Source organism: Elephantulus edwardii, unplaced genomic scaffold (genome assembly GCF_000299155.1).
Source record: "Elephantulus edwardii isolate Elephantulus edwardi_28Jun2011 unplaced genomic scaffold, EleEdw1.0 scaffold00340, whole genome shotgun sequence".
NCBI classification, from domain to species: Eukaryota; Metazoa; Chordata; class Mammalia; order Macroscelidea; family Macroscelididae; genus Elephantulus; species Elephantulus edwardii.
This window is the reverse complement of record NW_006400090.1, coordinates 2,070,724-2,092,827: the sequence shown is the minus strand read 5'-3', so window position 1 is coordinate 2,092,827 and position 22,104 is coordinate 2,070,724. Positions and strand designations below refer to the sequence as shown.

At 37.0% G+C, this 22,104-nt stretch overlaps 1 protein-coding gene across 1 annotated transcript in view; it reads left to right on the top strand.

Moving 5' to 3' along the window:
* BRCA1 (breast cancer 1, early onset) overlaps nt 1–22,104 on the top strand; it is a 64,132-nt gene that overhangs the window by 9,365 nt on the left and 32,663 nt on the right. Inside the window, 10 exon segments of the mRNA XM_006901729.1 lie at nt 981–1,034; nt 3,617–3,694; nt 4,799–4,887; nt 5,647–5,786; nt 6,638–6,740; nt 8,240–8,285; nt 9,938–10,014; nt 10,611–10,724; nt 14,302–14,375; nt 21,770–21,933. Of these exon segments, the coding sequence (XP_006901791.1) occupies nt 981–1,034; nt 3,617–3,694; nt 4,799–4,887; nt 5,647–5,786; nt 6,638–6,740; nt 8,240–8,285; nt 9,938–10,014; nt 10,611–10,724; nt 14,302–14,375; nt 21,770–21,933 (939 nt within the window).

Below are 22,104 nucleotides of genomic sequence, written 5' to 3'. Positions count from 1 at the left end.
AGGGACCTATTGTCTGGTGGTAAGGATTATCAACTCAAAGGCATGTGGTTTGAATCCACCAGCTGCTCCACAAGAGAGAGATGAGCAGTATCTTCCTGTGTGATTTCCTGCCTTTGAAACCCTGCTGGAAGGTTAGCTGTGACTCAGATCCGACTAGATGGTACATAACAACATCATCCGATATAGAATATAAACTCTCCCACTCCCACTGCATTTCCTTGCCATTTCTTTCTCTCTTTAGCAATTATTTCCATATTTTTAAAGTTTTTCTATCATTTCTGCCACAACTAGAATATAAGCTCTATGAAGGCAGACTTTTTCCTGTTTGTTGCTGTATTTATAATCTCGGAAACAGCTCCTGTATATAATAGATAATAAATACTTGTTAAATAAATAAATGCATGAATCTCAGGAAGACCAGAAGATTTTATGGATTGACAAGTGGAGATAACTTTCTAGATGGAAATTTTGTATACTTTTTTCCTCAAGAATTTTATACTTTACTAAGTTTATTATTTTCTATAGTGAATATTTTATTACTTTGTTTTGAAGTAATCACAGAGCACACATCATGTGATTTCCTGGAGTGAGGCAATATAATTACAAAGTACTTAGTACCTATAAAGTGTTTTTTCTATTCTAGAAACACTTAATTGAAAAAGTAAATGATATACATAGTAATTTTAATAACACTCTTCTGTCCTTGGAGTTGGTGGATATGAACCGCTAACCTTTTGATCAGCAGAGCAACATGTAAGACATTACACTGCCAAAGTTCCTTGTCACCTGGCACAGCACACATTTAATAAATGTTTATGAAGTGGACTTAAAATCCTCACCTTGAGTTAGTTATAGCAGCTTAAAGTTGAACTTCTTTACTGTGTGTATTTATTAAAGATAAATTACCGAGCTTTCATGTATCATTCTTTTGTTTTTCACTTGTTTGTGTTTTTTTTTAACCCCCCTCCCTACTCTTCTAGTTTGGAGCTAATCAAAGAGCCTGTTTCCACAAAATGTGATCACGTATTTTGCAAGTAAGTTTGAGTATTTCACATGGCTTCCATTTTTAGCTTTTTTGTTTGTCATTCATAAAAAAGAAAGCTCTAACTTTATAGAAGCCATGACTTTTAGAAGAAGTAATCAACCTTAATCTCTTTCACTCTGCCTGAGAGAATATCTACGAATTTATTATAGTTCCTTCCAAAGTATTGGCAGAAAATACATTCCAAACAGCTGTTGGATTTTGTGTCCTTGGGTCAAAGTAAACTGCAGACATTTGAGAAATAAGCAAATTATCCTTCAGTCTTCTTAATCTTTCTGTTCACATCTGCATTTTCTGCCTTTTCCTTCTAACATTTGTTGTTTGCTTGCCTATGACTTTGAAAAGATAGAAAAATACCTGATATAATCCTATTTTCAAACTAATTCATTCCTCTTAGTGCATCAAGTTATATTTACATATTTTAGAATTTTGTCCTTTGAAATTATCTTTGTTTCTTAATGGAAGAATTTCAGAAAATGTGTGGACGAGATAGGGGCTTTCTTCCTACAAGGTTAAATTAGAATCTAATTTTTTCCTAATTGCCATCCTAACTTCCTTTTAAGCTTTTTTTTTGTTTTTAAGTTGGAAAAGTAAACCATGTGCGTAATACAAGCACAAACAGATGTATAATACAAAATACATTTCCCTGCTGCCCTCATGCATGTGGTTTTGAATGCAAATTAATTTCAAATTGAACATTTTAGGAAATCTGTGGAAACACAAATGAATTCTTCAATTAAAAAATTTCTAAAAGGATACATATGAGTATATTTTATTTTGGGTTTTTTTCTGTCTTCTTTCTGTGGAATCTTTATGAATAACCAGTGGGAACAATATATCTTTTGTTCATAAAGAAAGCTAATCCGTCAAAATATATTGTGTTCTTCAAGTCTTCTTCTTTTTTTTTTCTTCAAGTCTTCTTAGCCTTTATTGCTGGGTGGTCTGAGACAATAAATATTTTAAGTCCAGAGCCATACCCAAAGCACAAACCATACCAAACACAACTGCTGTCCAGTTGATTTTGACCCAGAACTATCATACAGAACAGAATAGAATTGCCCAGAGTGTTACCAAAAGTATTAATATTTATGGAAACAGACTGCCAGATCCTTTTCCTCTGGAGCAGCCAACAGATGAGTTCAAACAGCATCATCAGAGTTCCTTTCCAGAAGCCCAGGTGTCTGGAAAAACTGAAACCTTCATCCTTAAACTTCGAAGTGAGCTGCTTTTTTGTGCTAGGCAAAATGTGGGAAATGGACTCATTTTGACCCATTTTGGTAAGTAGTCCAGTACTTAACCACAGTGCCACTCCCAAGGAGAAAGGTCAGTAACTCCTCCTGGGGAGAAAAAGATGGAAGTCTTTTTACATAAACATGTACAGTCATGGGAACACTATGGGAAGTTCTTGTCCTGTAAGGTTGCTATGAGTCATAAGCAATTTGATGGCAGTGAGGTTTCTGAATTTAGAGGATATGAAATAGCATCTGTCTCATTCTAATTTTGTTTTGTAATTTCATAATAACAAATGATGTTTTTCATGTGTTTTTTTATTTCTTGTGTTTATTAGCCATTTTTGTATCCCCTTTGAGAAGTATTCAAAGCCTTTGCTTATTTTATTAGTTAGTTGTCTTTTAGTATTTTCTATCACAGTAATTCTTGATACATGAAGAACTATATACAGGTTCCTTATCAGGTATATGGTTTGCGATTTTTCTCTCATTCTGTAAAGTGTTGTTTCAATATCTTTTGTAGTATCATTTGCAGCACAGAAGTTTTTAATTTTGATGTAATTCTATTTATTGTTTTCTTTTTGCTTGTGCTTTTGGTTTCATACGGAAGAAACTATTGGGTGGGGGAAAGAAACTGTTGCCTAACCCAGGTTCATAAAGATTAATAGTTTTAATTTTTAACCTTTAAATTTATGATCTTTTTAATTTTTGCATGAGGTAAGAGTCTAACTTTGCTCTTTCGCAGATGGATAAGCAGTTGTCCCAGCACCATTTGTTAAAAAGACTATTACCCATTTAATTGTCTTGGCATTCATGTGGTGAATCAATTAATCATTGACCAATTGACAGTTAACCAGATTGATGGGCTTAGTTCTGGACTCTCAATTCTATGCCATTGATCAATATGTTTATCCTTATGCCAGCACCAAATGTTCTTAATTATTACTTTAGCTTTGTAGGAAAAGATTGAGTTTTTAATGTAATTAAAATAATTTCATATAATACTTAGCATTTATGTCAGATTATGCAAGATGAAAGAATTATTAATATATCAATTAGTATGTCATATTAACTTTTTCATACATTTCATTTTATTCTGCCAGTAAGCTATAATAAGTTCAGTTTTCATCGATCATTGACTACCTAGTGTGGTTTTCTGCTTTTGCAGCATCTAAAAACAATTAGAAAAAGTAATTTGTTGTAATATACCTACCATTATCTTTAAAATGATTTTTTTAATGATTTCTTAAGAGCAAGTATGAAATTATCTTTTCATGACAATGTTTATTTTGAATATTTTTCTCTATAAAATAACTTGAATTGTTCTTTTCTTTATAATTTATAGATTTTGTATGCTGAAACTTCTCAACCAAAAGAAAGGGCCTTCACAATGTCCTTTGTGTAAGAATGATATAACCAAAAGGTACATATAATCAGGGAAGTGACAGGAAACAACAGCAGCAGCATAAAATAGACATTCTTTAATGTCATAACTTGTGTTTTTATCAAAACTTCCATCAATAGAAATGTGTATAAAATTTATATTTTGCAGACAGTAAATTATTTCTAAAAAGGTAAATATACTTAGGTAAAAAGAAATAAAATGAAGAAAAATGAAAACAAGATGAGTGGATAGAATGGTTGGAACATCTTGTAAAATTATTAGTATTGTATTCGTTTTTGCTAAGGTTTCTGCATAATGTTGTTGTTGTTATGTGCCATTGAGTCGCTTGCGACTCATAGTGACCCTATGTATAGCAGCCCTAAACCCTGCTCTATCCTGTGCCAGTCGCACTGCCTCTGACACACCCATCCCGATTACCCCAGTCACTGAATCAGTCCTCCTCATAGAGGGTCTTCCTCTCTTGTGCGCCCTCCCAAGCATGATGTCCCTCTCCAAGGACCAGTCTCTCCTTACAACATGTCCAAAGTATGTCAGACAAAGCCCCAGAATCCTTGCCTCCAAGGAGCAGCCTGGTTTAACCTTCTCCAGGATGAATCTGTTTTCTTGGCAGTCCATGGTACCTTCAATACTCTTCTTCAGCACCACAGCTCAAAGGCATCAATTCTCCTTCTATCCTCCCTAGTCATTGTAAGAACTTATATTATTTAATTATTACAACTTGATTACATTATTATTAAATTATTTCAACTTATTGCTTTAGTAAGAGAACACCAGCTGTTATGGCCACTTATGTCCTCTCTCTCTGCCGTCTGTCTATCCTGCCAGAATGTAAGTTCTGTTACAGCAATGTCTTTGTCTCAGTTAGTATTCTATTGTCAGTGTTTGGAACACAGCACGTACACAAATAATTAAATGAGTGATCTTTTCCTACAATTTTCTCAGCCACATCTTTTGGATCTATATTGTCAAAATCTAAACATCTGACAGAACCCTCTGACAGAACTAAAAATGGGAAGGTTAGGCAGTTCATTTATTTGGAATAGTGTGTTGTTCGTGCAACATTCTTTAAAAAGGGAGTAATAGCTTCCTCTCAAGTATATCTCTTAAACAATTCAATTTCAGAAGCCTACAAGAAAGCACAAGATTTAGTCAACTTGTTGAAGAGTTATTGAAAATCATTCAAGCTTTTGAACTTGACACAGGATTACAGTGTAAGTGTTACATAGTCCCAGAGGTCAATGCTCAGGTGGCTCTCCATTGAAACTTGAGAAGTTTGCACAATTATTTTCTATAAGTAGGTGATAAGTCCTGTTCATTTAGGTCCATTTTAGCTCTTATGTCTGTAATTGAGGAGCTCTGGGCAGTGGATTAAATTAGTGGACTGTTAACTAACAGGTTAGTGGTTCAGAGCCACCGGCTGCTTAATGGGAGAAAGATGATACAGTCTGTTCTCATAAAGATATGCATCCTGGGAAACTCTTCGGGGTAGTTCTCTGTCCTCTAGGGTTACAGTCAACACAAAGACAGTGGTATCAATAATTGACTTAAGAAAGAAGGAAATAATCTGTACTGATCTCAGTGCTAATGCACATATTCTACATTTTAACATGTTTAAAATTGGAAGAATTTTACCACTGACAGTATGTCATTGTTTAAGTTGATGTCTTTTCTTTCTTAGGGATACAGAAAATAATGGTGCCTTGTATGCCTTTAGTATTAGATTCAAGATGGCCTTAATCAGCAAATTTGTTAGTATTACTATAGGAGGGAAAAGAAATAGAAATTACAATGACTGTTTGTTTATTTCTTAGAAGTAAAATTTCCAAAGTTGATTTAAACCAAGTTTAAGATAACTAGAATGTATATCTTAATATAGCAACTAACATACATAGAATTTGTCTCGGTTTTCTTAATTATAACTAGTAATTCTTTTTTTAAGTATGATAATGTTTTCTCTCATAATTCAACAGTTGCAAACAGCTATAACTTTTCAAAAAAGCAAACTAAGTCTCCTGAGCATGTGAAAGAGGAGGTTTCTATCATCCAGAGTATGGGCTACCGAAACCGTGTCAAAAGACTTCGACAAAGTGAACCTGAAAAGCCTACCTTGGTAAAGCCACTTTCATTTATTCTGGCCACATCTCTTAATTGAGCATTGTGAGGTAGTAAGTGTGTAGCACACTCAGTGACTTAAATAGTCAGTTAAGAAAATAAGATGACAAAATAAGTGTGTGACAAGTGTTTGAAAAATGAAGGGAAGGTTGATGTAAGTGGTAAGGTCAAGAGATGCCTTAAGGGCCCGTTTCCTGTTGGGTTATGTGCTCTGCTTGTCTTAACACAGCCATCAGATCACTGTTGCCCTTAGATATGTTGATTTTTAAAACAACCACATTAGGGTAATTCTTCTGGCATGGAGAAGTGTCTTCTATTTGCTGTTTTCTGAAAAGTTGCTTGGAAAAATAAAAAGCTGCTCTTAATATTTGGAAATTATTTTAACCTAAAAAGTGTAATTTTCAAGGAAAACACAATCATTTGTGCTGTTGTCCCATATATAATGGAAATATTAAAAATAATAGCTTTCACAGCACCAGGGATAAAAAGGAAGAAGAAAAGTTTTGGCAAATGTTCTTAAGAATACTAGATTTTTATTGTCTTTACTTACTCTTTCTAAAGATTCTGTTGCCAATCCTGGTATTAGAGGCAACTGTAAGTGATTGCTAGATGAATCTCTGTAGTATAAAGTATTAGATTTAAAATGGTTTTACAAATACTTCAAATAAACTGACAAAATAATACATTTAGAGAAATTTAGAACAGAAAGAGGAAAAAAGATTCAAATCACACAAGACCCAGACATACAACTTGTCAGGCTTCTTTTCCAGATGTTATCTAAATTTTAGTTAATTGATTAGGACTATATATAAAAATTTGTTGACTATTCTTTACTATACTGTTTATCAGGAAACTGGTCTTGGTGTCCAGCTCTCTAATTTTGGAACTGTGGCATCTCTGAAGTCAAAGCAACAGCTGCAACTTCAAAATAAGTCTGTATACATTAAATTAGGTAAGAGATTCAGATTTTGTAGGTTAGAATAATAGTTACTGATTGTCTTGTCTGCCAATCTTACCAAAAATTTTGGTCATAATTTATTATATGTGGCACAGGAGAGTTGGGAAAGTAATAACAAAATTACTTTACTAGTTCTATAAATAAATAACCTAACTTTATAAAAGAAGCAAAAGAAAAGATGTCTAAATATAGGAATGTATAAATGCAGTTATCAAGTCATTTGGAAATAGGCGGTCCAACAGCATCTTGAAGGCTTAGATAAATGATACAAGAGTAGAAATCCGAGGTTCTATCGCTCAGCCATGGCCAAAATTAAGGCTCAGGACCTTCGCAGCAAGAAGAAGGAGGAGCTGTTAAAACAGCTGGACATCTGAAGGTGGAGCTTTCCCAGCTGCATGTCGCCAAAGTGACAGGCAGTGCGGCTTCTAAGTTCTCCAAAATCCGAGTTGTCCAAAAATCCATTGCCCATGTTGTCACTGTTATTAACCAGACTCAGAAGGAGAACCTCAGAAAAGACTATAAGGGCAAGAAGTACAAACCACTGAATCTGTGGCCCAAGAAAACACGTGCCATGCACCGGAGGCTCAACAAGTATGAGGAGAACCTGAAGACCAAGAAGCAACAGCAAAAAGAGCGCCTGTATCCACTGCAGAAATATGCAGTCAAGGCCTGAATTTCATAAATAAATAAAACACAAAACTAAAAAAAAAAAAAAAAAAGAGAGTAGAAATCCTTTGTAGAAAAGCTAAACTGAGAATTGAAACAGGTCTTTCTGATTGTCTTCTCACTAATATGTTGAGAATTGAAGAATCTATTAATTTATTTTCTCAAACTCACTAGTGTTTACTGTAACACTGAATTTTATTGATATTACTCTTTTTTTTATTGTATTATTTTTTATGTGTACCGTCAAATCAGATCTGACTGGTACAGGAGAGGATTGCCCCCTCCTTCTCTAGCAGAGCATCTGGTGGATTTGAACTGCCTACCTCTGGGATTGCAGTGCAGCGTCTTGCCACTAGGCCACCAGAGCTCCCTTGCTATTACTCTTGAGACTAAATTTCTAGGCAACAGGTATTATGTCATAAAAATAATGAAAATAATTATAATAGCTGACATTTAGGAACACTTTCTAAGCTCAGACACTGTTAGGTACTCATGTAACTCAAAATACATGATAGACCTCTATGGCTATTACTGTTTTACTGTACTCACTGGACAGTTGAGGAAATTGATATGCAGACATTTTTTTCAAAATTATAAAACTAGTAAGTAGCAGCACTAAGATTCAAATCTAAGAAATCTAACTTCAGAGCCAATACTTTAAGTACTTCTCTGTACTGCCTGATATATCTATTGCTGTACCTGTCACATAGTTCGGTACTTAGTAAATATCTTTTGGTAACACTTTATTTTAGGGTTGGTTTGTTTGTTTGCTTAAAAAAAGCTTCTTACTGATTTGGTTTTTGGGGGTATTTGGGGGTTTATTTTAGGATCTGATTCTTCTGAAGAAACAGTTAATAAAGCAAGTCGTTGCAGGTAAGTCAAAGAAAGCCTTTGTGAAGCTAGTATCATGTATCAGGCTGTGTGTTAAGGAACGTTTTCTAGGCTGCAATCAAGGCATTGTAGGAGACCTTGGAAATCATTTGTTTTAATCTTGTCATTTGAGAACTGAGGAAATACCTTTTTATTTGTTTACTTTATTAGTAATACCCACAGAAATTTAAGGTCACAGGCACACGCTACACAGAGTTACTTACAGCAGATGGTTCTTTAGGTCCTCCATTTTTTCACACTGACATAGAAATGGCTGACAGTTTTATTTCTTTATTTTTTTTAATTTTTTTTTTTGTTTGTGTACCGTCAAATCAGATCTGACTGGTACAGGAGATTGCCCCTCCTTCTCCAGCAGAGCATCTGGTGGATCCAAACTGCATACCTCTGGGATTGCAGTGGAAATGGCTGATAAAAATTTTGAAGGACTCTAGTTTCAATTCTTTTCTATCTCTACTCCTTAAGTCCACTAATCTTCAAACTTTGTCTTTATCGAGTACACATTATTTTACAAGCAATCTTCACCTGGATTACCTGCCAACTAGCTTGCCTTAGGAATCACTGTCTAAGATCTGTGATCACTTGCCTAAATTATGAGAATATCATTGCCAATCAGTTTTCTTCACATGAATTTTCTTTGAGAAAGTCAGAATACTCCTTGGAGGCAAAGATAACAATGCTTTATTTCACATACTTTGAAAGTGTTGCTTGGAGAGGAACATCATGCTTAGGAAGGTGGAGGGTCAGCAAAAGAGAAGACCCTCAATGAGATGGATTGACACAGTGATTATGGCATTGGGCTCAAGTATGTCAGATGAAGGTGGCACAGGGTAGGACAGGATTCAGATCTGTTGTTCATAGGGTTTCTGTGAGTCATGCTCAATTCAATGACACCTAACAACAACAATAGTTGGACAAAAGTTTTTCCTTTTTTTAAAGCTTTAGAAGACATTGTATTGTAGTGTGGTAGTCTTTGTGTTCTGTTGGGGTGTTCTCATGGTTTCTTTCCATTCTCTTAAGCCTATGTCCTCTATTGCTCAAGTGCTCCCTTTGCTTAATTTGTGTGTCTTTGCCTCTGCTTCTTCTTTAAGATAAAATACCCCCTACTTTCTTTTTAAAGGTTATAAGTTATAATTGTAAAGATTATTTTTAGGTGTTAATTTATTCAATATTTATAACAACTCCATTGTTGTTGCATACCGTCAAGTTAGAACTGACCCATAGCAGTAGGTTTTCAGAAGTAGTTAATTGCACAGGATTTCCTGTCCTCCTGTGGAGCAGCTGGTAGATTTGAACCATGTTTATAAGTGATTATAGTGCAGCTTAAAGATTATTTTTAAATGGTATTTTTGCTATCATTTAAATGTATGTTTTTATTTGCATGTCCATAAAGCACTACTCTACGCTGCTGCTTTGATTTTTAGAACTGTGTCTGTTGGCTACTTATTTTTCAGTTAGAAGTTACTAGTAGAGAAAACTAGTAATTTCAAAACTAGAAAATGTCAAAGAATGAATCAGCTTGGTCAGCTTACTGCAGCCTTACCTGGAGAAGCTGAAAGCTTTGATTATGCTCATTTGGCAATTCTAGAAGAATTTAACTAGTCTTTCTCAGTAGGACTTCTGTCTTTTCCCTGTAGTGTGGTAGACCAAGACTTGTTAGAAATCACCCCTCAAGGAGCCAGGGATGAAGCCAATTTGGATCCTACAAAAAAGGGTAATGACAAATCTTCCCAATTTAACAGACACTGGAGAGAGAATGGGTAGATGCAGTCCTTTAATTAAATTATGCTGAAGACCATTTGGTACATTTAGAATTCACAGCGTCACTTGGCAGATTTAGAATACAAGACTTTCTCAGTTGTCATAATATAGCCTGATATATTCAGTGATACTAGTTATTAAGAGTTCCCCTATATAACTGATTGTTACCCTTTGCTCTCAATTGATGTGTATTTTGTCTTGTGCCTACTGGTTTTGAAATATAGAAAATATGAGTCAGAAGATAGAACAAAGCACTTTGTGTCTGGTGCCCAAGCAGTCGACTTTTAATTTATTCTTTGAGGGAAAACGGGTGTGGGAATATTCTGAAACGAAAATTTTATTTCTCTTCAATGACAATAAGAGAACCTAGATAATAGGAATTAGATTGAAGAGTGTTGACTGCATCTTCAGTATACTGAAGTAGTTTATAATATTACTGTCCCTAAAAATAGCCAGTTGTTTGATTTCCATCCCTAAGTTGTATTATTCTTTTCCCCGTTAATTCTGTTTTTACGTATCTAATTTTTTTTTATATATATATTTTTTCAGCTGCTTGTGAGTTTTCTGAGGACATAACAAACGTTGGATATCGTCAGTCCAATAATAAAGATTTGAATACCATTAAGAAGCATACAACTGAGAGGCATCCAGAAAAGTATCAGGGTACTTCTGTTTCAAACTTGCATGTGGAGCCATGTGGCACAGATACTCATGCCAGCTCATTACAGCATGAGAGCAGCAGTTTATTACTCACTAAAGACAGAATGAATGTAGAAAAGGCTGAATTCTGTAATAAAAGCAAACAGCCTGGCTTAGCAAGAAGCCAACAGAGCAGATGGGCTGAAAGTAAGGAAACATGTAATGATAGGCAGACTCCTAGCACAGAGAAAAAGGTAGCTGTGAATGCTGATCTTCCTTATGGGATAAAAGAAGTGAATAAGCAGAAATCTCCGTGCTCTGAGAGTCCTAGCAATAACCAAAATACTCCTTGGATGACATTGAACAGTAGTGTTCGGAAAGTTAATGACTGGTTTTCCAGAAGTGGTGACCTGAAAGGCTGCCATCATGAGAGATCTGAATCTAATGTAACAATAGCTGCTGGTGAAGTAGAAGTTCCAAATGAAGTATGCGAATATTCTAGTTATTCAGAGAAATTAGACTTAATGCCCAGCAATCCTCATGATACTTCACTACATGAAAATGAAAGAACCCTCTCCAAACCAGCCGAAAACAACATCGAAGATAAAATATTTGGGAAAACCTATCGGAAGAAGGCCAGTCTCCCTAACTTGAGCCGTGTGACTCAAGATCTCATTACAGGAGCTGTTGCTACAGAACCTCAAACAGCCCAAGAACGCCCTCTTACAAATAAATTAAAGCGTAAAAGAAGAACATCAGGCCTTCAGCCTGAGGATTTTATCAAGAAGGTAGATTTGGCAGTTGTTCAAAAGACTCCTGAAAAGACAAATCAGGGAACTGAACAAATGGTGCAGATTGGTCAAGTGAAGAATAAGATTGCTAGTGGTGGTCATGAGAGTGACACAAAAGGTGATTATGTGCGGGAAGAGAAGAATATTAACCAAATGGAGTCACTGATAAGAGAATCTGCTTTCAGAAATAAAGCTGAACCTATAAGTAGCAGTATAAGCAAAATGGAACTAGAATTAAATACACACAGTTCAGTAGCACCGAGGAAGAATAGGCTGAGGAGGAAGTCCTCTACCAGGCATGTTCATGCACTTGAACTGGTAGTCAATAGAAGTCCAAGGTCACCTATCCATACTGAATTGCAAATTGATGGTTGGTCTAGCAGTGAAGAGAAGACGAAAAAACATTCTGAGCATAAACCAGTCAGAACTAGCAGAAATGTTCCAGTTACAGCAAATCAAGAAACTGAAACTGGGTCCAAGAAGAATAACAAGCCAAATGAACAAATGAGTAAAAGACATGCCACTGACACTTCCCCAGGACTCAACATAACTGGCTTCATTACTGACTGTTCAAATACCACTAATCTTCAAGAATGTTTTAATCCTAGACTTCAGGGAGAGGCAGTAGAAGACAACTTTGGACCAGTTCAAGTGTCTAATAGTATCAAAGATCCCAAGGATCAAGTATTAAATAGAGAAAGGAGTTTGCACACTGGAAGATGTGTTGAGAGTACCAGTATTTCAGTGTTATCTGATACTGATTATGGAACTCAGAATAGCATCTCATTACTGGATGCTGGCACCATGGGGAAGGCAGAAACAGCACCAGATCAATGTGCAAGTCACTGTGTAGTGATGGAAAACTCCAAGAAACATGTTCATGACTTTCCTAAAGATACTGGAAATGACACAGAGGGTTTTAAGGGCTTACTGAAATGTGATGCTAGCCACAGTAAGGATACGTACATGGAAATGGAAGATAGTGAACTTGATACTCAGTATTTACAGCATACATTCAAGGTTTCAAAGCGTCAATCATTTTCTCTGTTTCCAAATCCAGAAAGGGAATATACAAAGCAAGTGCAGCTAGTTCATACCACTGCAAGCTATTCTGGAGCCTGTGAGGAAAAGAAGCCAAGTGATTTTACCAAATGTAACATTAAAGGAGTCGCTAGACTCTGTCATTCATCTCCATTGAGAAGCAATGAATCTGAACTTATTACCACAAATGAACGTGGAATGTCACATAGCCCAGATCAGACTCCATCACTTTCTCCCACGAAGATTAAAATGACATGGAAGGAAAACCACCTGTCAGAAGAAAACTTTGAGGAACATACAATATCACCTGAAAAAGCAATGGGAAATGAGAGCATTGTTTATAGTCCAGTGAGCACAGTTAGCGAAAGTAACGTTAGGGGACGTGCTCAAGCCAGCTCAAGCAGTGTTAACGAAGTAGGTTCCAGTACTAATGAAGGAGGTTCCAGTATTAATGAAGTAGGTTCTAGTAGTGAAAACATCCAAGCAGAGCTCGATAGGAACAGAGGACCTGCATTAAATGCTGTGCTCAGATTAGGTCTTATGCAGCCTGAAGTCTGTGAACAAAGTCTTCCTGCAAGAAATTGTAAACATCCTGAAGTGACAAAGCCAGGAGACAATGAAAGAGAAATTCAGACTGTTAATCCAGATTTCTCTCCATGTCTCCTCTCAGATAATTTAGAACAACCTAGGGGAAGTTGTCATGCTTCTCAGATTTGTTCTGAGACACCAGATGACCTGTTTGGTGATGACAAAATAAAGGAAAGTAGCAGCTTTGCTGAAATCAGCTTTAAAGAGAGATCTGCTGTTTTTAGTAAAGATGGGCAAGCAAGAGAGTTCGGTAGGAACTCAAGCCCTTTATCTCATTCAGATTTGGCTCCGAGTCATCATCTAAGGAGCAATAGGGAACTAGAGTCCTCAGAAGAGAATGGATGTAGTGAGGATGAAGAGCTTCCCTGCTTCCAACACTTACTATTTGGTAAGGTAACCAATATACCTCATTCTACCAGACACAGTGCTGATACTGTAGAGTGTCTGGCTAAGAACACAGAAGAGGACCTCAGGTCGATGCAGAGTCACATAAATGACTGCAGCAACCAGGTAGCAACAGCACAGGCTTCCCAGGAATATCCTGATTGTGAGGACGTCAGATGTTCTGGCAGCTTATTTTCTTCACAGTGCAGTGCTTTGGAAGACTTGGCTGTCAACACAAATGCCCAGGATCCTTCCTTGATGTTTGGTCATGTTCCTTCTAAACAAGCAGAACATCAGTCAGAAAACCAGGAAGTTGTGAGTGACAAGGAATTGGTTTCAGATGATGACAAAAGGGAACCTGGTCTTGAAGAGGATAATGACCAAGATGACCAGAATGTGGATTCAGATTTAGGTATTGAAACTGGGATTTTGTGTCTGTCCCCTTGTTTTATGTAAGTGAACTAAATATGTATGCCTTTTGGGGAGCATATTTTAGGAATTTTTAAGTACCGTTAAAGTAACTCCTTAAACTTTACACTTCTCTTAAAGTAGTTTTCCTTAAAAATCCTTTTGGCCTTCATGGTCTTCTCTAAATGAGATTTAATGCCCTAATTGATGGTGAACTTGCTTCTGCTTTTCACTATTAGATTTCTAAGAGGAAACCCAGGTGTCCAAAAGGAAGGACTGTAATCACTTTGTGTGACACTGAAGTGTTCTGCCAGTAGGAAGAAACAGATTCAGCAAGTTGCAGTGTTTACTGATTTTTATATCCAAATCTCTGTCTTTATTATCTTTAGGTGAAGTAGCATCTGAGTATGAGAGTGAAGTTGGTTCAGAGCTGTCCTTTCAGAGCGATATTCTAACAACACAGGTAAAAAGTAGACAGTGTGTGTTCTCTACGTTCAGTGGTATGCACCTCACATTCTTGGCTTCCTTGTAGTATGACTTAGGATGAATGGCTATGTAATATTTGATTCCTTATTTCTTCAAATTAGATTTAAAGCACCTTGATAGTACACATCCTACCTTTCATTTCATATACATCGTCTAGCCAAAGTTGCTAGACACTAAATACTGAATTTAATGAATAAATGAAACCTTCAAGACTCATTTGCCATACAGCAAAAACATATGTGAAAGTATAGCTATATCAGAAGAGAGGGCAAATAAAGATTGTCACTACCAAATCTGAGCCTACAGGACTCATTTCCTATTAGATACTGCCTAACATCACTGTTTTATAGATTTAAAATTTTTTTCTTTTTCAGTGTACTAGTTCTTTAGTACTTGTAAGTTATCTTTTTCCTTTAACGAGAATCTTTTTGTGCCTAGTGGTCAAGACCAATAAAGGAATAATAAATTCTTTAATAAATAATGAATTGTTAAGTCAGTAGCTTTATCATATTAGTAACATTATTTAATGTGAATGTATGCAAATCATTAAGTGAAAGTACACAAGACTTCCTAGAAAAAAGCATTCTCCAACATAAAATTTAGACATTAATATCTTCCTCACAGAACCTGGCTTTGTCATCCAATTTTTATTTTATAGAAGTGTTACCAAAATTTTCCTTATTTTTATATTTAAATAATTCAGTGTGATTTAAATTTACTTTTTTACATATTTGCCTCCAATTGATTAACAACTTTCTTAAACATCTTAACAATCTCTTCATATTCCTAGCACAGGGTCCTGCGTGGAATAGGCACACAGTGCCTGCTGCTGATGCTATGGGTAAAATTCTTTACCTGATTATATAATTCAAAGTAATTTGTTTACCTTCTTTGACTGTAATATCTTGAAATGAAGCTCTGTGGACCTCCTGAATCATGCCACTTTAGCTTTTTCTTCTTACCTAAACCTTTAAATACACTTTTAGCTGCCAATTTTTATGACAGTTTTTTCCTGAACTTTTTGAGACAGTGCTTGAGGAAACTGTACTATTCTTATGAAACCATGCATGTGCATCATAGAAAAATACAGATAAAAATCTCTGAAAATAATGATTCACTAGACTTTAGCATAATCTGTGTACTGGGATGTTATGTTTTCATTTAAAAGATTGAGGCTACTGAAACCGCATGATTGTCAAGATAGATCATTAAGTGGAGAACATAAGGTGCAGAATAATATGTACAATCTATTACTAAAATGATGAGAAAATGGGTATGCATTTATTTTAATTAATTTTAATGAAAGTTTTCAGAGACTTTGGATTTCCATTCCCTCATTGTTGTACTTTTCTCCCTGTCCACCCCTCCCCCCCAGTTCGCTCTTCTGTTTGAAAAATAAAAGAAAAATTCTTTCATTGTTATACAATCCCTCTCCCCCCAAGTCCACTCCACTATGCAGCCTTCGTTCTGGATTCTGTCATGACAAGAATACCTAATCATATATCCCTTTTAAACAGTTCTGTCCCTTGTCTGTTTCAATGCAGTATATATTTTTCCTCCCCTCCTTTTCTGTCTTCCCTCAACCTTGATGTCAATCCTGTTTTACAACAGGGCCCCTATACCTTATCTTTTAAGGTTTTTCTATGACCTATTTGACCTGTTGTTGAATATTGACAGTTTGAGGCTAGGAAGCACTGTTTGTTTTTTTTTCCTGATAATTTCTTTGGTATAAATTCCTACAACTAGAATTTTTTGGTTTATGATACATACTGGTTTTAGAAAGATTGAACTAGTCTTTGTTCCTCCAACCCCAGGTGTATCTTGATAGTTCCTATTTCTCTACCTTTGCCAGCACTGGGTGGTATCTCCTGTTTTAAAATCTTTTAAGTTTTGTACTTGCTGTGAGAACTATAGATATAGAAGGATTATCTTCTATTGTCTAATGTTCTTTCATAATAAACCTCTTTAGGCCTGAAGCCTGTTGGCATAGGGAGGAAGCCTTTGAGAGGACTGCCTATGCTCTACCTGGGTTGTCATCCGTATTCTCCACTTCTGTGGGATTGCCATGGTGACAAAATTAATGAAAAGACTGGGAGGCTTTTTTTTCTCTGTTTGCAATTCCTGTGATCTTTTCTGGATATGAATTTGTGGTTTTGTTGGTATGCCTGCCATCTAATTTTGCCTCTTGTGATTTAAAGTTTAGGTTCTAGTTTCTGATTCCTCTGCCTTTGCCATACTCCATTATATGTTACTTACCTCCTTTTTTTTTTTTGCATCCTTAATCTTTTCCCAAAGTTGAGATTATTTATTCAGGATTCTTTTTGCAAAGTATTTTTTAATCAAGCAGCTACCTGAAACAGAGCTAAAGTAAGATTTCAGGCTAACCAAATTTATGCTACTATGGACAGACAGAATAATTAGGATGGAATCTTTCCTAGAGATCTCTCTCCCAGTTTGTTCCAGAACTGAGGAGAGGCCAAACTCAGAGGCTACTCACCCCATCTCTCCAGCGAGTCTCTGCCTGCAGGCAGGCGGCTCTCTACTGTGGCCTCTGTGCTCTCTGCACACCTTGAACCCATCATGCTGTCTCTTTCTAATCTCCTGTTCAGCTGCTATTTCTCTGCTCCTCTTGCTGCCACTATTTGCCATCTTCTCCAGTGTTATGTCTCTCTCTGTCTCCTTGACCAAAGAGGTCTCATTGCGTCCAAGAGCACTCTTGTCTTGCCTTACTTCATGATAATGAGATTCACTCTGCTGTGGGCATTGGCTCTTGGTAAGCCCAGTGGGATGGCAAAACCATCCAAGACCTACACGAGGGTGCCATACACCTTATTTGCACGGTCTCCCACCATAAAACCCTCAGCGAGGAGGTAGGCAGGAAAAACCAACCAAACAGCCTCAATGAGATGGATCGACAGAGTGACTGCAACAGAGGGCTTGAGCATGATGGAGATTGTGATGGTGGCACTGGGTAAGGTGCAGTTCTGATCTGTTGTTCATAGGGTCATTGTGAGTCGACAACTTGACAACAGTTGCTTTGTCCTAAGGTTGGGTTGTATATATAGGCTTGCAGGAGTCAGAACCAACTTAATATCACCCAGCAACAATGGCTAGTTCATCCTGGAGGAGGTGTGGCTAAAAGGGCCATATGAAGTACAGTCAACCTCTGAATTAAGAGTTAATTCCATTGCTAAATCTATCTTTAAGTCAAATTTACACTTAAGATCCTTTTCCGGTTCATAAGCACGAAGATTGAGAGTTCATACTTCTGTATGACATGTGCCACCCTTTAAACCTTGATATGTCATAGGCACACTACCCACCTGACGTGGAAAAAAAAATTTACACTTAAGATCGATCAGTTAGGTAGGAAGTATATCTGACAAGTGTTTATCTTAGTCTATAGTATACCTTTCTATGTGTAAAAAAAGTTAAATATTTCCAGATACTCTAAAACATCTTTAACATAATAATACAGTAGTAATAATGTTTTGAGAATTCTGTTGGCATAGTGTACTGTCTGACACTGCCATTTGAAAGGTCAGAGGTTCAAATACTAGCTTCTCCTCAGGAGAAAGATGGGCAATGTCCTCTCATAAAGAGATTTACACCTTCACAAACCTAGTAGAGACTCTCTTTGAGTTTGATAAAGCCCAATGGAAGTAAATTTAACAATGTTTTGATTCATTTCAAAAATTAGTACCCATTTATTATATAAAACCATTATGTTGTTATTGCTATGTGCTGTCAAGTCTCTTGTGACTCATAGCAACCCCATGTACAACAGTCCTAAACCCTGCTCTATCCCTTGCCAATCTTAATTGACTCTGACACGCCTATCCCCGTTACCCCAGTAACAGAATCAATCCATCTCATCGAGGGTCTTCCTCTCCTGCACTGTCCCTCCACCCTCCCAACCATGACGTCCCTCTGCAAGGACTGATTCCTCCTTGCAACATGTCCAAAGTATGTCAGATAGAGCTTCAGAATCCTTGCCTCCAAGGAGCAGCCTGGCTTCACCCTCTTCAGGACAAACTTGTTTGTTCTCCTAGTAGTCCATGGTATATTCAATACTCTTCACCGCCACCACAGATCAAAGGCATCAGTCAACTCTTCTTCTGTCATCCCTAGTCATTGTTCAGCTCTCTGATGCATAGCAAGTAATGGCAAAGATCATGGCCTGTATCAGGGGCACCTTAGTCTCCAGATTGACATCATTGCTCCCCAGTACCTTGGAGAGGTCTCTGACAGCAAACTTTTCCAATGCAATTCGGTTTTTAATTTCCTGGCTGCTGGTGCCAAAAGTGTTGATTGTAGAGCCAAGCAAACTGAAGCTGTCAACAATCTCAATCTCTTCATCATCCATCATGATGTTGCCAGTCAGCCCAGTGGTGAGAATCTTGGTTTTCTTGATGTAGAGCTTCAGTCCTGGTGAGAATCTTTGTTTTCTTGATGTTGAGCTTCAATCCCTATTAAAGGCTGCAGACCTTGACCCTCCTCAGCAAGTGCTTCAGGTCCTCCTCAGTTTCAACAAGCAGGGTTGTGTCATCTGCATAATGCAGATTATTGATGAGTTGACCTCCAGTCCTGATGCCACAGCTTCCTGGATAATCTGTTCTACATATAAATTGAAAAAATATGGAGATAGGACACATCCTTGATGCATACCCTTCCCATTATATGTACCTCAAATTTTTTTTTCCAAACTTTTAATATAATCAGCTTGACATGGTTGGTTCTTAACTATGAGTTGTACAAAAGTTGGACATCTATAACTTGGGAGTTATCTGTAATTCACTGTCCTGAAAATCCAAATACAGATTATCTACTTTCCAAAGACATTTTATTGGTAACATTTCTTTTGATCTCCTTCTGGAGATATTTGAGCTAGGCTTTGAAGGATGAACATTTTTCCAACTAGAAAGTTGGAGAACTAGAGGAGAGGCAGGAATTGAGGCAGGGGCATGGAAATGCAGAAAGCACAAAATTTTCCTATGTGACTGGAAAGCAAGGTGTATGGACAGTGTTGGGAGAGAAGAAAAGAGCAGGGTGTGAAGGTCCTTTTGAATGCTTTGTTAAGGTATTTGGATCTATCCTCTGGGATTACAGTGCACCTTCTTGAATTTATCCTAAGGGTAATGGTGGCTAATAATTTACATAGTGTTTAGAAAGTATTGTTTTAGCAGTATAGTGATGTACCTCTAGTGTTTTAGAAGAGATATGACAAACAGGTCTTTGAGCAGAATTCAAAGTAGAAATCAGAGTAGCATGGTGGAACTAAAAAAAGAGAAAAAAAACTAATGCACAAAATGCTTCTAGATTGTAATCAAAAGGACTTGGTATCAGAGTGATTTTGGCCTCCAAATAGAGTTGGCCCCTTGCCTACAGGGAAATTTATCTTAGTTTTTAAAATGCTTCCTTTGGGAAAACCCAGAGGAAAGTTTCATGGTTGTCATTCTGCCATTGCTGTCTTTTCTGATTTCCAAACCTCCTTAATGGCCATATAGAAGTCAGATGGTTTTGACATTAGTGACTAATACAGCCTCTGAAGCATCAATCAGGTGCCTGTGTGTGGTCTCATTCCCAGTTTACTAGCACAAGACCTTGATCAGAGTGATGTAACTTCTCACAAGCACCACGTGGTGGCAATGGCGTTGCTGCGGAAATTGGCAGCAAAGCTGCTGTGGGAGCAGTGAAACCTTTGTGACACTGGGAATACATTTTCTGGTCATAAAAACCTCCTGAAACTGCATCCAATGTAGCAGGATAAAGAAGATGGCTCATTTTCAGTAAAGCGCAAAGTCATTTTCAAGGAAAAGCAGAAGAAACAAGGTGAAGCAAAACATGTTTCCCCCAGATTTGCTGCAGCCATGCTGTTCTTTCTAGGAGTATAAATGAGTGTGCTTTCCTCACTTAGATTAATTTGCTTATCAAAAGTCATAGGCTTAGCAGATTTCTTCTTGAAATGACACATAACATTTGGAAGCCCCATAAATAAGAAGAGCTCACTATCTTGAGCTGAAAGCAGTAACTACTCAAACAGACTTTGTTAAAGCTCTTTCTGTTGAATACTTCTCTTTAATCATTTTCAGGTATCCTGTCCCCATGTAGAATGTCAGCACCATGGAGACTTATAGGACAGTGCTGCTAAGTCTGTTCTGATTGTTAGCAATCTTATGTACAATAGAATAAAACACTGCCCAGTCTCGCACCATCTTCAGAATCATGGCCATATTTGAGCCCACTGTTGCAGCCACTGTGTCAGTTTATCTTGAGAGACTTGCTCCTTTCGCTGCCTGAGCTTGTGTTTTACCACCTGTGATATCTTTCTCCAGGGACTAGTTAGCTTCTCTTAATAACACATCAGAGTACATGAGATGAAAATATTTCACTTACTGTGAATAGTGCCACAGTGAATATTTGTATATAAGTATATCTCAGTCTCTGTTTTCACGTCTTGGATATATAACTAGAGGTGGAATCCTGGGTCCTGTGATAGTTAAAAAGGAGCTCTGGAGGCCTAGAGGTAAGAAGCTGCGCTCTAATCCCAAAGGCGTGTGGCTCAAATCCACCAGCTGCTCTGCCAGAGAAGGACGAGAAATCTCTTCCTGTGCGATTTACTGACTTTGAAAGTACGCTGGAGGGTCAGTTGAGTCAGTTCTGACTCAATGGCACACAACAATAGCAACATGATATTTAAAAAAACTAACAGCCCAATATAATAGAGTAGAACTGTCCCATAGAATTTCTAAGGCTGTGAATTCTGATGGAATGCCTCGTCTTTCCTCCGTGAAGTAACTAATAGGCTCCCAACTACCAATTTTTCAGTTGGTAAGTGATGTTTAACCACTATACCATCAGGACTCTTGTGCAGTAGTAGTAGGATCATGGCATTTTAAAATACCAGGTTTTTTACAACAATCTAAAACAACAAGTACATTGCAAATGGACTAGGTGAGTGGGAAAAGAGAGGGAGGGAGGAAAATGAATGAAAACCCAACCACTCTGTAAACCTTGATAAAAATCACAAAATAAATATCGAGGTTTTAAGTAACTTAAGTGGTTGTTTTGTGCTTTTTGGATTTTTACTCCCTAGCTTTAAAAGAAAACCAACTTCATAAAGCCATCTGTCACAAATCTATTTGGAAGAGTTTAAATATTTTTCTCCCTCTTCAATATCATTCTGAAATAATTTCATGGGCATTAATTACATGAATATAGTTGATTAAAAGGTGTTCAGCCAGAACTCGTAAATCCTTCAGAGGTGATTTTAATTCCCATCCTAAAATTAATTACTGTCACATATTTTCATTTTCTGACAAATTCTTCAAAGAATATAACTTTTCTTGGTGTCATTTCTTGTGTTTGCAGCAGAGGGATACCATGCAAGATAACCTGATAAAACTCAAGCAGGAAATGGCTGAACTGGAGGCTGTGTTAGAGCAGCATGGGAGCCAGACTCCCCATAGCTCCCCTTCTCGTACCCCTGCGGACCTGCTAAATCTGCAACAGAACGCGTCAGAAAAAGGTGATTCGTCTTATTGGCCAAGCTCTGTTATCTTAAGCAAAATTCTTCCCTTCTTTATCATTTATTACCTTCTGAAAAATAAGGACTGAGTTACCGCATTTTATGATCTTTGCTCAGCACATATTTACTGAGTCACTCCGTGGATAATTTTAGAACATTGGTTCCATTCTCTGCCCAC